Source organism: Tubulanus polymorphus, chromosome 1 (assembly GCF_964204645.1).
Source record: "Tubulanus polymorphus chromosome 1, tnTubPoly1.2, whole genome shotgun sequence".
In the NCBI taxonomy this organism is placed as follows: domain Eukaryota; kingdom Metazoa; phylum Nemertea; class Palaeonemertea; order Tubulaniformes; family Tubulanidae; genus Tubulanus; species Tubulanus polymorphus.
The window spans coordinates 15,267,164-15,284,444 of record NC_134025.1 but is presented as its reverse complement, the minus strand read 5'-3'; the positions used below and the strand labels follow the sequence as shown (position 1 = coordinate 15,284,444).

Below are 17,281 nucleotides of genomic sequence, written 5' to 3'. Positions count from 1 at the left end.
TTTCACCATCTCAATGCTGCTGTGCCTGATCTATACATAGTTTAACTTAAATACATTATCAAGGCACACTCGAGCCATCTTGATAGGCTACAAAATTAGATTTATAACATACAAAATGCCTGACCCATCTTATGATTTTCCCACCATTTTGGATGAACAACAACAACAAAAAAGTCTCAGCCAATCACTGAGCTTGAATTCTCTCCCTCGCATGCCTGGGAAGGAAAGTAATCCCAGAAGGTGGCAGCACCATACGGGAAACAATTTAAGACAAAATTACTTAATTTACAAAATTAAAACAATGAAATACAATTGGTAACACTCCCCTCTGAAAACGACCTTAGCGAGTTTTCAAATAAGGTACTACGTGAGTCGAAGTGCTGCGAAATTTCTTCATAATTTGTACACAACAATGTTCCGATTACTTTTCATCATCATCAGCAGATTCAACAAGTCGCAAACGCTGCACTGGACGTCTAATTACACCTTTCACAGTTTTAACGGTGACAGAACGAACCAGATCATCTCTGCCCATATGAACATCAATGATGCGTCCAAGTCGCCAATCAGCTTTCTTCACGTTGTCGTCCGCAACAAGTACAACATCGCCGATTTTAGCGTTTTCCTGGATCTCAGTCCACTTTTGCATCTTGTTTAATTCAACTAGGTACTCTTTGTACCACCGAGACCAGAAGAGTTTCGCTAACCTTTGGCGGTACTGCCATTTCTGGCCAAAACTGGTTTTCTTTGTTACATCATCAATGTCCGGAACAATCTGTAAATTCCGACCAACTAAGAAGTGACCTGGAGTCAGCGGCAATGGATCTTCCTGATCAGCAGATATTATTGTGAGCGGTCGCGAATTCAGCTGGCATTCAACTTCAACCAAGACTGTTCGCAGATCATTAAAAGTGAGACGAGCTTTGCCGAGTATTTTTCTCAAGGGCTCCTTTACACTCCTTACTAACCTCTCATAAAAACCACCTTGCCATGGCGATTTTGGCGGAATAAACTTCCATGTCACACCATGTTTATTTAAACCAGCTTCTATAGTGACTTAAGATGTTTTAAAAAGACGCCGTAGTACATTGGCAGCCTTTTTAAATGTTTTTGCATTGTCAGAGTAAATGGTCGAACATTTTCCTCTCCGATGCATCATTCTTTCAGTCGCTTTCAAAAATTCAGGTGCCGATAGGTCTTCAGTTAATTCTAAATGCACAGCTCTGGTGCTCATACAGGTGAATAACAGAATGTAACTTTTCTGTTCCTCGTTACCATTAACAACATACAGTGGACCAGCAAAATCCACTCCAACATTGGTGAATGGTGGTACATCAATCAACCTCTCAGCAGGCAGCTGCCCCATCTTTTGACCCATTGGCTTAGGTTCTTTGCACCGACAATCGTTGATCACTTGACGCACTTCTCTTCTGCCACGGACAATCCAATGTTTATATCGTACATTGGCCAGAGTTTGAGCAACGCCAGTATGACCATGTAACTTGTGATGCCACAGTATCATACTTCTAACCAATGTTTCGCCAGAAGGGAGAATGATCGGATGCTTCGATTCATCAGGTAACAATGCATTGCTGAGTCTACCACCAACTTTTATCAACTGAGATTCATCATCCCACATAGGATTCAAAGAACGGATCATACTTGATTTTGGTATCTCTTTACCAGATTTCAAGCACTTGATTTCTTCAGGAAAATGTTTCTCTTGAACATATCTCCACCACCACAATTTTTCAGTTTTCACAGGATGATTAGTATTTACATCTCTCCCCTCATTTCGGATGAAGGGTCTCCTAACCAAACTCATAACACGGACAAATTTGTGGTATGATTTATATTTGGCTATACATTTATCTAGAAAGTTCTTCTTCCCATCAATAATTTCGACAGCACTACTGGCAACCTTGACCTTGAATCTTGCCTTCTTAACTGCAATTTCCTTGGCTGAACTATCATCAGATGATGATTTCGGCCACTGATCAGGCTTCAACATCAGATATTCAGGGCCATGCCACCAGAGTTTTGAATTCACAAGTTCACCAGCTAGACAACCACGTGAACAGATATCAGCCGGGTTACATTTACACGCCAGTTTCCAGACGGTACCTTGGCTTGAATTTCCTGCACACGGTTTTGTACAAAAGTTTGCCATTTATAAGCAGGCTGTGACAACCAAGCCAAAACTACTTTCGAGTCAGTCCAACATGTGACAGAGTCTATTTCAATCTGCGTCAACTGACTGGTTACAAATGTCACTAAACGAGCTGTTATAAACGCTGCCATCAATTCAAGTTCTGGTATTGTTCGACGTTCCTTCAACGGAGCTACTCTAGTTTTAGAGCATAACAACGATACAGAAATTTCACCAGTTTCTGTGTCTTCAACTCTCAAATACACACAAGAAGCATACGCAGACTCTGAGGCATCACCAAAACCATGGATACTAAATTTAGGCTGCTTGATAGTCTTTGGAATGAGACATCTGTTGATCTTGATCTCGTCTAGTTGTTTCACTTCAGATTTCCAATTCAACCAAGCTGTACATAAATCATCTGGCAGTGGATCATCCCAGCCACATACAGCCGTCCATGCGGCCTGAAACATCGCTTTTATAATAAAGAGAGATAGCATTCCCATAGGATCATAAATCCTATTCAATTGTTGCAATAAAGTTCTTCTTGTCTCGGTTTCTAATTGAGACATTTTTTCATAAAATGAAAACATCAATGAATCTTCATCTGGCAGATACCTGACACCGAGGGCTTTTGTTTCTGAATCAGACACCAACTTAGTGTGGTGTGAAGCAAGATCCTCAGGTTCCAGTTTCTTCAATGCGTCAGGTTCGCTGCTGATGAATTTTCTCAGTGGGAACCCACCAACCGCCAAACAATTTTTTAAGTCTACAGCCAACTGAGCAGTTTCAGCTACGCTGTCCTCACCAGACAAAACATCATCGACAAAGGTATTTGACAGAATTTCTTCGCATGCGACTGGATACTCGGACTTCATGGATTCTGCATGCTTACGAATGGTCATGATGCTGGAAAAAGGCGATGGCGTCAACCCAAAAACAACAGTTGTCAGTTTATAAACATCAGGTTCTCTTCCTGTTTCCATATCACGCCATAAAAATCTCTGTGAATCTTGGTCTTCCTCTTTTATCTTGATTTGTCGAAACATCTTCTCGATGTCAGCGACCAATGCAATAGGGTGGCATCGGAACCGTAGAAGTACACCACAGATATCCACTTGTAACTTGGGCCCTGGTAAAAGGGTATCGTTCAATGAAACACCCTCTGGCCCAACAGCCGAACCATCCATTACAACACGGAGTTTTGTCGTAGTCTTATCTAACCTCACTATAGCATGATGAGGTAGATACCATACAGTGCGATCACTTGGCTCCAGTTTTTCATCAACCTTGACAGCGTGACCTCGAGTTTTGAGATCTTGTATTTGTTCTATATACAATTCCTGTAGTTGAGGGTTCTTCTTCAATTTGTTTTCAGTTCCCGGCAACCTCTTTTCAGCCCATAGTCTATTGGACTTCAAAACAACATTTTGATACTCCGGTTTTCGAATTAAGCCAGTTTTATATTGTCCGTCTACCAGTTTAGTGGTCTCATTATACTGATCAATAGCTGACTGTTCACTTGGGGTAGGTTTCCCCTTTTCTTCGGGTAAAATTCCGAGACTTTCAAGTTCCCAGAATTTAGATACTGTTCCTTCATCGGGATACAAATTCACATTGTTGGAAACAGTACATACATTTTGAACATCAGACGTAGGGTACGCGCCAGCCAATACCCAACCAAAATGACGTTTTTGAGCCACCATACATCTATTTTCTATGGATAATTGCTCATTCATCAAAATCTTCATGGTATCATGTACGCCCAATAAAACATCAATAGCTGCGGTTTCATCTCGGGGATATTCGTCAGCTAGTTGAAGACCATTTAAACATTCAATCGTGGAAACATCAATTTTACATGGAGGTAAATCCGCACTAGGCTTGTCTATAGAATAAGCCTCAATTTCAAAAGTTTCTACGTCCCAATTCGGGATTGCAGCAGAGATACAGAACTTCACCTTCTCACAACCAATAGTCATCTTGGAACCACCAGCTAGTAGAAAATCAGCCATCACAGATGGTCCCTTTAAACCAAGTCTTTTCGGCAGACGTTTTCTTATAAACGACACAGCGGCTCCACTATCAAATAGAACTCTAGCATTTGACACACTATTTTGGCTTTCGACACGAGCAATACCACTCTGCAGTAAAACTTCTTTTGGGCCATCAAGCAGCTTCACAAACCAAGCAGTTTTCTGCGGTTTATCGTTAACTTCACCATGGGTACGCTGTTGATCAGCTTGTCTTGATCTGGACTCCCATTTACCATGCAGTAGATCATGATGTGGTGCATTACACTTTGAGCAATTGTTCTTTTCACAAGAACTTGACAGATGTCTGGACATCAGACATTTTAATCGGCGGTCCTTCAAGGTATACCATCTTTCACCTAGCTTCATCTTCAGAAATTTTGAACACTTTTCATGTTCATGGTTGCCCATATCACAGATATTGCACTTTGTCTTAGCTGAGTGTCCATTCTGAACAGCCAAGGCTTGACTTGTAGGACGACGTCCACCATTAAACCTTCTAAAACCATCTTTTTTCTCCACAAGTCCACTACCACCATGACTGCCAGTACTTTCAGACTCGGTGCGCCTAGCAACCAATAAAGACTCGTGGACCTTTTCAATCAGCACATCAAACAAAATAGGCAAAGTACTTTTTTCTTTCCTTTTGGAATCTTCCTTCAACCTTTCACCATCCCAACGCCTCAACATGGGCTTGGGTAACTTGGATCTCACAAGACAAGTAAGAACCCAACTACTGTGAACCAATTCTTCATCATCCTGTGTCTTTTTCAGGATATAATTCCATGATGAAACCAACTTTGAATACAGCCGATCAAGTTCTTTAACAGAAGTACTTGTCACAGGCTTGAGATTCGCTATCTCTAAAACAGCTTGTTCAATCTTAGTTTGAACGTCTCCGTATTTGTCATCCAGTGCGTCGATGATTTCTTCATACGATGGATCCTTCAAAGTAGAAATATAGCGTTGAGCTTCACCTTCCAACAGGGATAAAGTATAGTGCGCTTTTTCTACGTCAGAATACCCAGGTTTCTCGAACTCAGCATCCAGCAAACTTTTCCACTGATCAAATAAGTGACTCTGACCATTAAACTTCGGAATATTGATTTGACGTTTTCTTTGTGTGAGTGTTGACAATATTTGGGTCAGCTGATTGGGAGTAATACCCGTACCAGTCCCACCAGTAGCGCCATTATCGGGCTTCACATCAGGCGTTATTTCTAGAGCCTCAATTTTCGCACATATTTCATAGTACTGTGTGTTGTAGGATTCTTCATCAGTAAGTTCTTTGGTCTGACGGTCAACTGCCATAGCTGCTAGACGAGCTTCATTTTCCGGATGACTGTCGATCTCTGCCTGGACAGTCTGAATTTCGTCAAATACCGCCGTCACAGTTTTCAAGGCATTTTTTGCCATACCCAGTTTAACTGGGTCAACCTTTTCACCATCTACGGGTGTGGACTTATCCATCATTGATTTACATGTGTTGTAGTACTTCGTAAAACGAGCACGACTCACTGTACGGCGTGACACTAAGGCATCCATTTTCAGAGGGTAGCGTATATTTTTAACCATAGAATTGGAAAAAATATAGCAAATTCAATAAAATACTACCGGTACTGATCTCAACAATTGATCAGACAATGAGCATGTACCTAACCTAAGCTACAGCTTCAATATACTGTTATGAACAGATCAAATCACATAGAGGTACCAACAACAATGTACCAAGATAACTTTAAATCATACCAATTTTGGACAATCTAATGTTATGTAACTCAGATATATGTACCAAGCGTACCAATATTACACCTCACAATTAATGTAATTAACTGAGTATTTGTACAAAGCGTACAATTTCAACCTACTATACCAAGCGTATACCACTTCAAGACTTATCCAAGGTTCTACGTATCAAGCATACTATTCAACCTACAACAACAATCGGCTAAGTTTAAGTTAAGTAAATTGACAATTTTCCACAAAGGAAATCACACTGATAAGTAATATACTGTGCGGATATTACATCAAAACCTGAATGAAACAATTATTCAAAAGGTTACATTTCACGTAGCAATTTATGTTATGTATTGGTTATCACTCTGAAACTAAGTCAAATATTCAACTAACTGTACTGACATTTGCAGCATTTAAGCATACAACAATTTCACAATGATACCCTACAACAATCGGGTCAACAGTAACAGATAAAATCAAATATGACCAGTTTTAATTTTCAACAACAATTTGAGACGCAGCTCAAAACCAATACAAAACACAAAGTTTGAGACTCAGGCTCAACAAATCAATATTTGAGACGCAGCTCAAAATGCCATAAACTGTACTCCAATGTGTGAATAAAACAATGTATTACATGTAGCTAGCCTACCAACAAGTAACAATAAACTTCACAAAACAACTTAGTTATACAAAACCTACTGAAGGCCTATTACCCAGAAAAGTAATACCTTAGGTTACAAACTTCAACTTTAGGCTAAACTAACACAACATACATAGTAGGTCACAACTGAATGACCTAACAAGTGAGATGACACTTTTTAAAAGGATTTACAAACTTTGAATCATGAACAATTAGTTTATGTAACTTTACTTAAAACAACTTGACAACAATAGAATTCAAGCTATACTGCTCACACATGCGACGAGTAAGAGTACAGCTAATGGCATACAATTTTACACCAATATAAAACACATCACTTCAGAACAACTATTATAATGTAGCAATACAATCAATTTCATAGCATAAATGTCAAAATACAAGTAGTTTAGCAATATAGTAATTCCATCCGGCTCGAGGGACCATGAAACAATTCGTTAAGGGCCAATTGTAGGAAAAACCCGTCTAACCTGTCCTTATGAAGGAAACAAAACAATTTGGATTAAAAATATAAAACTAAATAACTTTATTGATGTTATTCAAAGGAAAACAACAGTTAGCTCACTGATGGAATTACAATTATATGCCAAACTTAAATTTAATACTATGCAAAAATTAATAGGCACAGTAGAGTAACTTCACTGCACGTCTGCAGTCGCAATTATTCGCAACTATTCGCAATTCGCACGCATTGCCATTAGCTTACGTAACATCCAGGGCGATGAATTCTAACGACGACAATTAACGGAATAACGCTCGACAGGATACGGAATAACGCTCGACAGGATTCGGAATAACGCTCGACAGGATTCGGAAAACAGTATATACAGTTTATCGCGATTCATCGACAGCATTAACACCTTTTCTTCGGCGGCGATACGTCGGGACACGCGACCGCACATACATCTTCGTCCAAATATAACAAGTCAGTTATTGTAAGGTCGATAGTAGTTAGGGTATGTCACTATGGTACCACAGTGGAGTGAGGGGAGGAGGGGGAGGGGGATGACGTCATACCGGAAGTGACGTAATCCAAGATGGCGACCGGAAGTGACGTAATCCAAGATGGCGACCGGAAGTGACGTAATCCAAGATGGCGACCGGAAGTGACGTAATCCAAGATGGCGACCGGAAGTGGCGGTTAAAATTCAAATTTCAAATTTTTGGCGGGAAAATTCAAAATTTTTCCGCTAAATCCAAATCAATAAATTGACAACAAATCCAAATCAATTTATTGATGATGTTAAATCCAATTTTATTTATTGAGACCAAATCCAAATTTATTTATTGGGTACGACATCCTATGCGTGTGTGTGAGAGGAGGGGGAGGAGTAAATCCTAGATGGCGCTTTTCCGAGTACGGGTGAAACGAAGTAAACCAAAAATTCAAAAAACAAATGTAAAACAAATTAATGTCAACAATTAAAAAACATTTATTAACAATAAATACGCAATAAATAGAATAAATAAATAAATAGGTAACTATATTTTTGTCTTTTCACTCTGTTACATTAATATCCGTACGGAAGCATTCGGTTAAATCGGACTCAATATTACGTATTTCTATACACGTGCGCGCGTAAGCGCGAACGCGTGTGTGTGTGTGTGCGTGAGAGGAGGGGGAGTGGGGGAATATTTCCAAGATTAACGAAGATATACCCGAACTAACCAATATGAAACCGTGTTGGTATGACTCGAGTCACTCGAATCAAGAATATAGGTGAAATCATGAACGAGTTTAGGCGAAATATATTTTGCAACAACAAGTGAAACCGTAAATCGTGTTCGGGCAAGTCATTTTCTGACAATAAAAACGCCATGTAAATCCATAAACTAATCATTCTGCTCAGAAACTTTGAACCGTCAACATCGACCTGTATCGCCCAGATGGATTCGACTAGTGGACAAACTACCTTAGAAATGTCAAGCACACCGATTCGAGCAAAGTCCTCTCTTCAATCTAGGAAAAGAAAACACCCCTCGCTCAAACTCGACTTTAGTAAGTTTTTATAACTATTCCGGTATTCGAAACCGTCAAATATTAAGTCATACGTATACTGATATAGAATATTTTTCATTGTTTTATAGATTCAATCGTTAATGACAACGCTGTTCCGTCGAAAGTTCAACGGAATACCTGGAACAATGACCCCGAGCCTCATTATCTAGGATCGCTTGTGTACGCGAGTGCGAAAACGTGGCAGGGGTTAAAACGTATAGATTTACGATCTTATGAGTGTTGCGAGCGTAGAAAACAACTGTATCCCACAAAGAACGGTATTTCGCTAGATCTCCAAGAGTGGGTACATATAGATTATTGTAAAGCCGATATCGAACACGAAATTGCGCGCGTTAAAGAAGATATCGATTACGTAGGCGTGATGACCGTTGGTCGTTCGAACTTTATCAAAATCTATAGATCTAGTCACGATCATCGTATTTACGTAGATATCCGAAAATATGATCTACACGATGAGCTTTTCGACGTAACTCCGACTAGATGCGGTGTAAAACTAACATTGGAACTATGGAAAAAGTTGAAAGACATTAATTTTAACGAAGATATACCCGAACTAACCAATATGAAACCGTGTTGGTATGACTCGAGTCACTCGAATCAAGAATATAGGTGCGCCTATTGCGCTAAAGACACCAGCGGTGTTAGAAAAGCGCCTGAATACGGTGTAATGATCACCCAAGTATAATTAAAGTAGTTTAAAAGATATTAATTAAATAATATTTATATCATAACCGATTAACAAAATGTGTAAAAAACATCAATTTATATACGTTAGTTTGCGTTAAACTCTCAGATAGAAATAAGTATCCGAAATAACTAATCCAGGACTTCATTAAGATCCGCTCCAACCAAAGAGGATTAACTAAAGTAGTGAGTTTCTATCTTTTATGAAATTTATGGTTTTTTCGTGTATAGGTATATGACCTATGTTTATCTACAATATTTATAAAAATATTTATGTTTTTTAGGACTAAATAAAACATTTATTGAATAAAAGATTTCATTTTTGACTCATTCTGAGTTAACAATACGTTAATCTAGCATTTCGTTGCTATCCAGACCCATGATACCATATACCGACAAAGAAGGCAATTAATTGATTTAGATCAATACATGACCACGATTGGGGAAAATAGGTGTGAGCAAAACCAATTACCTAGACTAGTAGCAGATGGATCGATAGTATCCAAACACCGTTAATTATATGCGGAAGACGAAGGCAATTAAGTGATTTAGATCGGAGACACGTCCGAGATGGGAAATTATGTGTGAAGTTTCAAACCAATTACAATAGCAATAATTCGAACATTTTTAGTGCTCATAGCGCTGAGGTAATTAAATTGTTTAGAAAAAACCGAACAGATGGTCCTATATGCTGGGTGATATTAGACCCGAGTATCAAAAACACCGTTAATTATATGTGATAGAATCCTCAAATACTTTGAGTAAACTGTTAGACTATGAGAATTAATCAACTAATTAGTCGTCTGACTTAGACCCATAAATAAGGGGGTAGTTTTAGGACAAATCATTTCCAAGATGTCTGTTATTGGAGCACTAAGATAGTAGCCGAAATGTTACGTTCGAACTTTATCAAGATATATGGATCTAGTCACGATCACCGTATTACGTAGATATCCGAAAATACGATGAGCTTTTCGACGTAAATCCGACTAGATGCGGCGTAAAACTAACATTGGAACAATAGAAAAAAATTGAAAAACATTAATTTTACAGAAGATATATCCGAACTGGCTAATATGAGACCGTGCTGGTACGATTCGAGTCACTCGAATCAGGAATACAGATGCCCGTACTGCGCAAAAGACACAAGCGGGGTTAGAAAGCACCTGAATACGGTATAATGATAACCCAAGTATAATTAAAGTAATCTAAAACCGCTCTGACCAAAAGAGGATTAACTAAAGTAGTGAGTTTCTATCTTTTACGAATTTTTATACGTAGCGACTCATTCGTCATCTACCGGATTGTATAAATAAAAGCCATAACCCGTGTATATGTATAATATTTTTGGAAAAAAAAAATTTATGTTTTTTAGATGAACGAGTAAATAATAAACTTGCAATGTATATAATATTTCATATCTGTCTCATTTTATTCGGATTTACTCTATAATAATCAAGCATTTTGTCGTTGGCCAGACCCCTTGATACAATATATCATCTATGAACGTAATTAAGTAATTGAGAAACAAATACATTGACCCATGGTTAGCATCTACCATCTAAAATATCTGGTCAGTACCCTCGATGATATGTGACGGAATATGCAGGATGAAAATTACGCAATTAAGTAATTGAGAAACAAAAACCATTGACCCGTTGTTAGCATCGGCCGAATAAGTTATTTAGATCAGAGACACAACCGCGATTGGGGAAATTAAGTATGAGCAAACCAACTATAGTATACCCATTTCGGGTAGTAATAGGGGTAATGGGCTTTCATACCAAAGGTCGAACGGTCGAGCTCATTAAAAAACAAAACATTAAAAGTAATTAAAAACTATAATATATTTTCATAACCGTGTGCATTTTATATTATAACTAAATATTTATTCTAAGATATCAATAATTTAAAAAGCATATTGTATTAAATCAATTGGTCGCTCCACTTCGCTACCGCTCAGCTCCGCGACCAATTGATTTATTTACAATACACAAATTCATATAATCAAATATATTCAAATGATAATAATTATTCTATTATTCAACTGAAATACACACGGTTATGAAAATATATTATAGTTTTTAATTACTTTTAATATATGTTTTTAATGAACTCGACCATTCAACCTTTGATATGAAAGCCCATTACCCCTATTACTCTTAAAATATTCATATAAATGAATAACATTTAAATCATTGAACTTCTAAAATCAATTTTAATAAAAAATTTAGTATTAAAATGGAAGCAAATAAGTACTACTGCCCAACATGTAATATCAATATAGATAAATCCCAAAAAGCAAGACACAATAAAACTAAAACACATTTAGAGAATAAATTGAAACTAGAATATTTACAGTTATATTCAGAACAGTTTACAAAGGCAAAGAAATTTATTGAATTATGGATTAATGATCCAAATAATGAACAATACGTTGAGGAATTTGATATCAAGGATCCGATGTTTATACTAGAACATGATTCTATTTGAACCTATATACATTCAATGTAAAGAGCTATGGAATAAATCTATAAATTCACAGCTGTTACAGCTGTTACTATGACGCCGAGACTTATGACTCATTATTACAAACGTGCAGAGAACACTCTAGAACCGGAACCAGATGACGTGGCAAGAAATGAACATACGCTGTAACATTGTGCTCAGGATATTCTATCTCTCGAAACGAAATTAGGAGTTTATAGTTTACAATTCTAAATCTAAATGTAAGTACTGTTTGTTGTAGTTATTAGGGCTATTAAATATGAAACCTTTAGATATATTTAAGTGTATTTAGTATATCTTTTAGATGGCTAGAGTTGCCGCTAATATCTTTTAGATTAATAAAACGCCATACGCATCAAGAAGTGATAGAGAAACTCAAGATACTCTTTCTGACTGAGGAATCAACAGCAATGGATATCAAACCAATAGAAATTAGCACAAGAATCACAAAAGATCGACGAAGAAACTATATAAGAATTTCAAAAACATTAAGACTCCAATGATTAAGTTAAACATTTATTGATGTAGTTAAATATTTACCAGCAATTGAAAAAATGTTTGTAATTATAAATTGTATTTATAGAAATCAAATGATGTATTGGAAGAAACGGCCGAACAACGTGTATAATGTATTGTGTAAATCTACTTGGTGAATGTTCTATGTTCGGTTGTTTCAATTATGATTAGCGCATGCGCATTAAGCAAAAACGCTCCTATAAGAGCGGTTTTGCCTAGTGCACATGCGTTTGAATTTTCTATGTTCAGTTGTTTCTATTTTACAGAATTTACAGAATGAATATATAATTAGGATTAGCGCATGCGCATTAAGGAAAAACGCTCCTATAAGAGCGGTTTTGCCTAATGCGAACACGTTTTGATATTTTATGTCGGTCGTTTCTATTTTACAGAATGAATATATAATTAGGATTAGCGCATTCGCATTAAGCAAAAACGCTCCTATAAGAGCGGTTTTGCCCAGTGGTATTATTTAGATATTTCATGTCGGTTGTTTCTATTATGATTAACACATGTGCATTAAGCAAAACCGGACATCAATGGCCGCATGTGACGCATGTGTCGTTTCTATTTTACAGAATTTACAGAATGAATATATAATTATGATTAACGCATGCGCATTAAGCAAAAACGCTCCTATAAGAGCGGTTTGCCCAGTGGTATTATTTAGATATCAGGGAATCGAAACAACTTATCAAAAGCAGCGAGGAATGAAAAAGGATGAAGTTGGTCGAAGAAATGGAAGAGGATTCTAAAATATTAACCAATTTAGTAAAAAATACGTATAATAAATGGAACCAGAACAACCACAAATTATCAATATTACAAATAACGCTGGTGTTATAAATATATATTACAAGAAGTGTTCTAAGTGTGAATTAGATAAATCATTAACAGAATTTAGTAAGCGTAAGATTAGCAAAGATGGTTTTCAATATTGCTGTGAAACTTGCACTAAACTATATACTAAACAATATCGAGAAGATAATATAGAACATTATAATTATTATATGGCAGAATATATGAGAGAAAGATATCAAACAGATCTTAATTTTAGATTGAAACAATGCTTAAGATCTAGATTAACACAATTATTCAACAAAGAAACACATTCAGAAACACTATCTAATTTATAGGGTTGTTCAGATGAATTTCTCAAATCATGGATTATATTTCAATTCGATAATAAAATGAATATAGATAATTATGGGGATTATTACCATATTGATCACGTGTTACCAATATCTAAATTTAACATGAATGATGAATACAACAAAAAACTTATTTGGAATTGGAAAAATTTAAGACCTTTAGAAAAGAAGGAAAACATAATTAAATCTAATAAACTAGATTTACAGTTATATTTAGAACAGTTAACAAAGGCAAAGAAATTTATTGATCAATGGAACAATAATCCAAATAATGAACAATACGTTGAGGAATTTGATATCAAGGATCCGAAATGACTTATCTGGACAGTTATAACTACTGCTCCTAATAGATAAACAAAAGTAGTGAGATATCAAATAGATTTTAAATAAAAAGTATTTAAAAAACAATAACTTCAACCAGCTTGTGAATTCTATTATATTTTTAATATTTTCTTTTCAAAAAAGAATACTTTATATCACAAATAAAAAATACTAAAAAAACAAAAACTAATACTAAAATTCTTTACCTTTAACTAACTAGTATTAACCCAAAGAGATACTAGTATCATTTTATAATACTTATAATATTTTTTTTGCTTTTTTCCTCTAATATAAATGTCAAAGAAATCTAATAAGAATAGTATTGATATTGAAAAGACATTAGATGATTTGGGTATAAGTGATAATAAAGATACAGTTGTAACTAATTGTGCTCAAGTTTATTGTAATATTGATTATGAATACTATTTATATTGTAAGCATCATCTTGAACTATTGATTGCTGGCGGGAAATCTAAGGACTTCTTAGGAAAAATAATAACTTTTCAAGAATTAGATGCTATGAAACCCGATAAAGTAATAAATTAAGAAGTAAATATTTTAAGATTTATGAAGAAGCAAGATTAGCTAGAATAAATGATTCTATTTCAGATGGTATTGTCAAATGTTATTCTAAGTTATGTAACCAGTTAATACCAATTGATGATGAAAATAAATTATATAGTGATTTGAAAAATGACTGCTTAGTTATGACTGAATTACAAAAATGGGTTGGTTATGCTTCATTTCAATTAGGATCTGTTATGACATTAATTTCTACGGGCGTCATAACATTTTCGAACATCAAACCTATGGAATATAAATCAGGTAAGAACGAAACAGATGTACTACAACCAAACGTCGAAACAGAAAATGAATCAGAACAAAAATTAACTAAAATAAATGAGTGATGGAGTTAAGAAAAAGGCTAGATCCGAGAAACAAATTAAATGGGCAAGAGAATTAGGTAAAAGATCTTCAGAATTAAAAAAAGCTAAGAAAAAGAAATTAACTGACATAAATGAATTATCTGATATTGATTCAAATAATAATCCACCTGATTCTTCTAATGCTGGAAGTAATTATAAATTATATATTACAATTGGATTAGTAACAGTTATTATATTATCCGGTGTAATATTTAAATCAAAATTCAAATCTGATGATAAAGAGGATTCCAATGACAATACCAGAAAATAAGTCAAATCATAAAGTCATTGAAACTAAATCTAAATTATAATTAATGGATTAAAATAAGATGAAAAAAGAACAATATTTAAGAGATTTATATTATAACCCAGAGAGTGAAGTATCATATTCTAACGTTTCAGAATTATGGAATAAAATTAAATCTGATAATGGTGATATAAAATATAGTGAATTAAGATTATGGTTACAAAATCAACCAACATATCAAATCCACAAGAAAATGGAGAAAACTTATTTAACAAGGAAAGTTATAGTTTCATATATCGATCAACAATGGCAAGCTGATTTAATTGACATGAAGAACTTAGAAGAATACAACTAAGGATATTTCTGGATACTGAATGTTATAGACATATTCAGTAGATACGCATGGTCAATTCCTATCAAAAATAAAACTAGAATAGAAGTAACAAATGCTTTTAAGAATATATTTAAAGAAGCTATTCCAGATAAGATACAATTTGATGAAGGTAAGGAATTCAATAACAAACATTTTAAAAAAACTATTATCTGATAACGATGTAGATTATTTTTCAACACACTCAGATAAAAAAGCATCTATTATAGAAAGATTTAATAAAACATTGAAAACTAGAATGTGGAAATATTTTACTGCTAATGAAACATATAAATATATCGATGTGTTAGATGATTTAGTGAAAGGTTATAATAATTCTAAACATAGTTCTATAAATATGAAACCTATACAAGCTAGAAAAGAAGATAATTCGGAAATAGTTTGGAATAATTTATATGGAGCGTTTGTTACACACGATTTCGGTGAACCTAAATTTAAAATAGGACAACACGTAAGAATATCTAAATATAGAAAAACATTTTATAAAGGTTATACCCCAAATTTTACAGAAGAAATACTCAAGATTAAAAAGATAATATTAACTAAACCTTGTGTTTATAAATTAGAAGATTTAAAAGATGAAGAAATATTAGGTTATTTCTATGAACAAGAATTATCACTTGTACCAAACCCAGATGAAATAGAATACAAAATAGAAAAAGTATTGAAAACAAAAACTCTTAAAGGAAAAAAGTATTCTCTGGTGAAATATAAAGGATATGATGATAAATTTAATGAATGGATTTTATCTAGTAAAATTAAAAGAATAAATGAATAAAGATTTATTTATATTTGAACCGCATAATATGTTAGTTACTGGAGTAACCAATTGTGGTAAAACACATTTCATATTAGATTTGTTAGAAACTATTTATAAGAATCATTTTGATAATATAATATTATTCTGCCCTACTTATGAAATGAATAAAACATATAATAGAGATATAGTTAAGATGAAAAAGTTTATTATATTAGATCCTAAAACAGTAAAAGAAAATTTAGATAATTGTATAAAAATAGCAATTGATACTTATAAAGGATCAAATACATTATTCATTATAGATGATTGCGCTAATTTACATGATTCAAAAGTGAGAGAAAGTGAGTTATGTTATCTAGCTTTCTCTGGGAGACATTGTGGGATAACAACATGGGTTTTAAATCAAAAATATAATTCAATTGTTAAAGACTTTAGGGAGAATATAAGATTTCTAGTTTTATTTTATAACAAAGATAAAAAATCTATGCAACAATCATTGGAAGAAAATCAAATTATACCTACTGAATTACACGATGAATATATGAATAAATTAAAGAATAATAAAGGTTCAAAATTATTACTGAGACTACAATTTCCCTATGAATATAAATTTATAAAATAAAATTTATATGACTATGTATTAGATACCCTAATACCTGATACCCCATTAGATACCCTAATACCTGATACCCTAATACCTGATACCCTATTAAATACCTTAAATACTTAAAACCCCCTTTTTTAAAATAAATATTATTTATACAATTTTCAACCAATTTATTTTTATTATTTCAACTAATATATGAATAAGTTTTGAATTAATAAAGGTTATTTATTATTACTGAGGTTGCAACATAAATTTAAAAAGAAATATAATTTAAGGTATTTTCAAATAATATGTATTAGATATGTATTAGATATGTATTAGATACCTTAAATACCTTTAATACTTAAAACCCCCTTTTTTATTTACTATTATTTTATACAATTTTCAACTAATATTATTATTTGAGTTAAATATAATTAATATCTTAATCACTTTCACTATCACTCTCCAATTCACTATCAGGCCCTAACAATTTATTCAAATGCTCTACCGAATCTACATCAATAGTTGTTTTATTTTTATACTTATTCTTCACCCTTTTTACCGAATCATCAATAGTTGTTTCATTGT

The 17,281-nt window shown here is 34.3% G+C and overlaps 1 protein-coding gene across 1 annotated transcript; it reads right to left on the bottom strand.

Moving 5' to 3' along the window:
* Nucleotides 1-421: 421 nt before the first annotated feature.
* Nucleotides 422-5,727, bottom strand: LOC141904997 (uncharacterized). The gene is made up of 3 exons (XM_074793725.1): nucleotides 2,259-5,727; nucleotides 1,138-2,139; nucleotides 422-1,056 (listed from the first exon to the last, which is right to left on the bottom strand). Exons 1-3 carry the CDS (start codon nucleotides 5,725-5,727, stop codon nucleotides 422-424), a joined length of 5,106 nt encoding a protein of 1,701 aa, XP_074649826.1.
* Nucleotides 5,728-17,281: the final 11,554 nt, after the last annotated feature.

Bases quoted from the DNA above. Each gene is read 5' to 3' on its own strand.
- LOC141904997 (XM_074793725.1), bottom strand. From the start codon at position 5,727: ATGGATGCCTTAGTGTCACGCCGTACAGTGAGTCGTGCTCGTTTTACG. The intron at 2,140-2,258 runs GTCAGTTGACGC...AACCGTGTGCAG, and splicing joins TTTAGTGACATTTGTAACCA to GAAATTCAAGCCAAGGTACC. The intron at 1,057-1,137 runs GTTCGACCATTT...AAACATCTTAAG, and splicing joins GATGCATCGGAGAGGAAAAT to TCACTATAGAAGCTGGTTTA.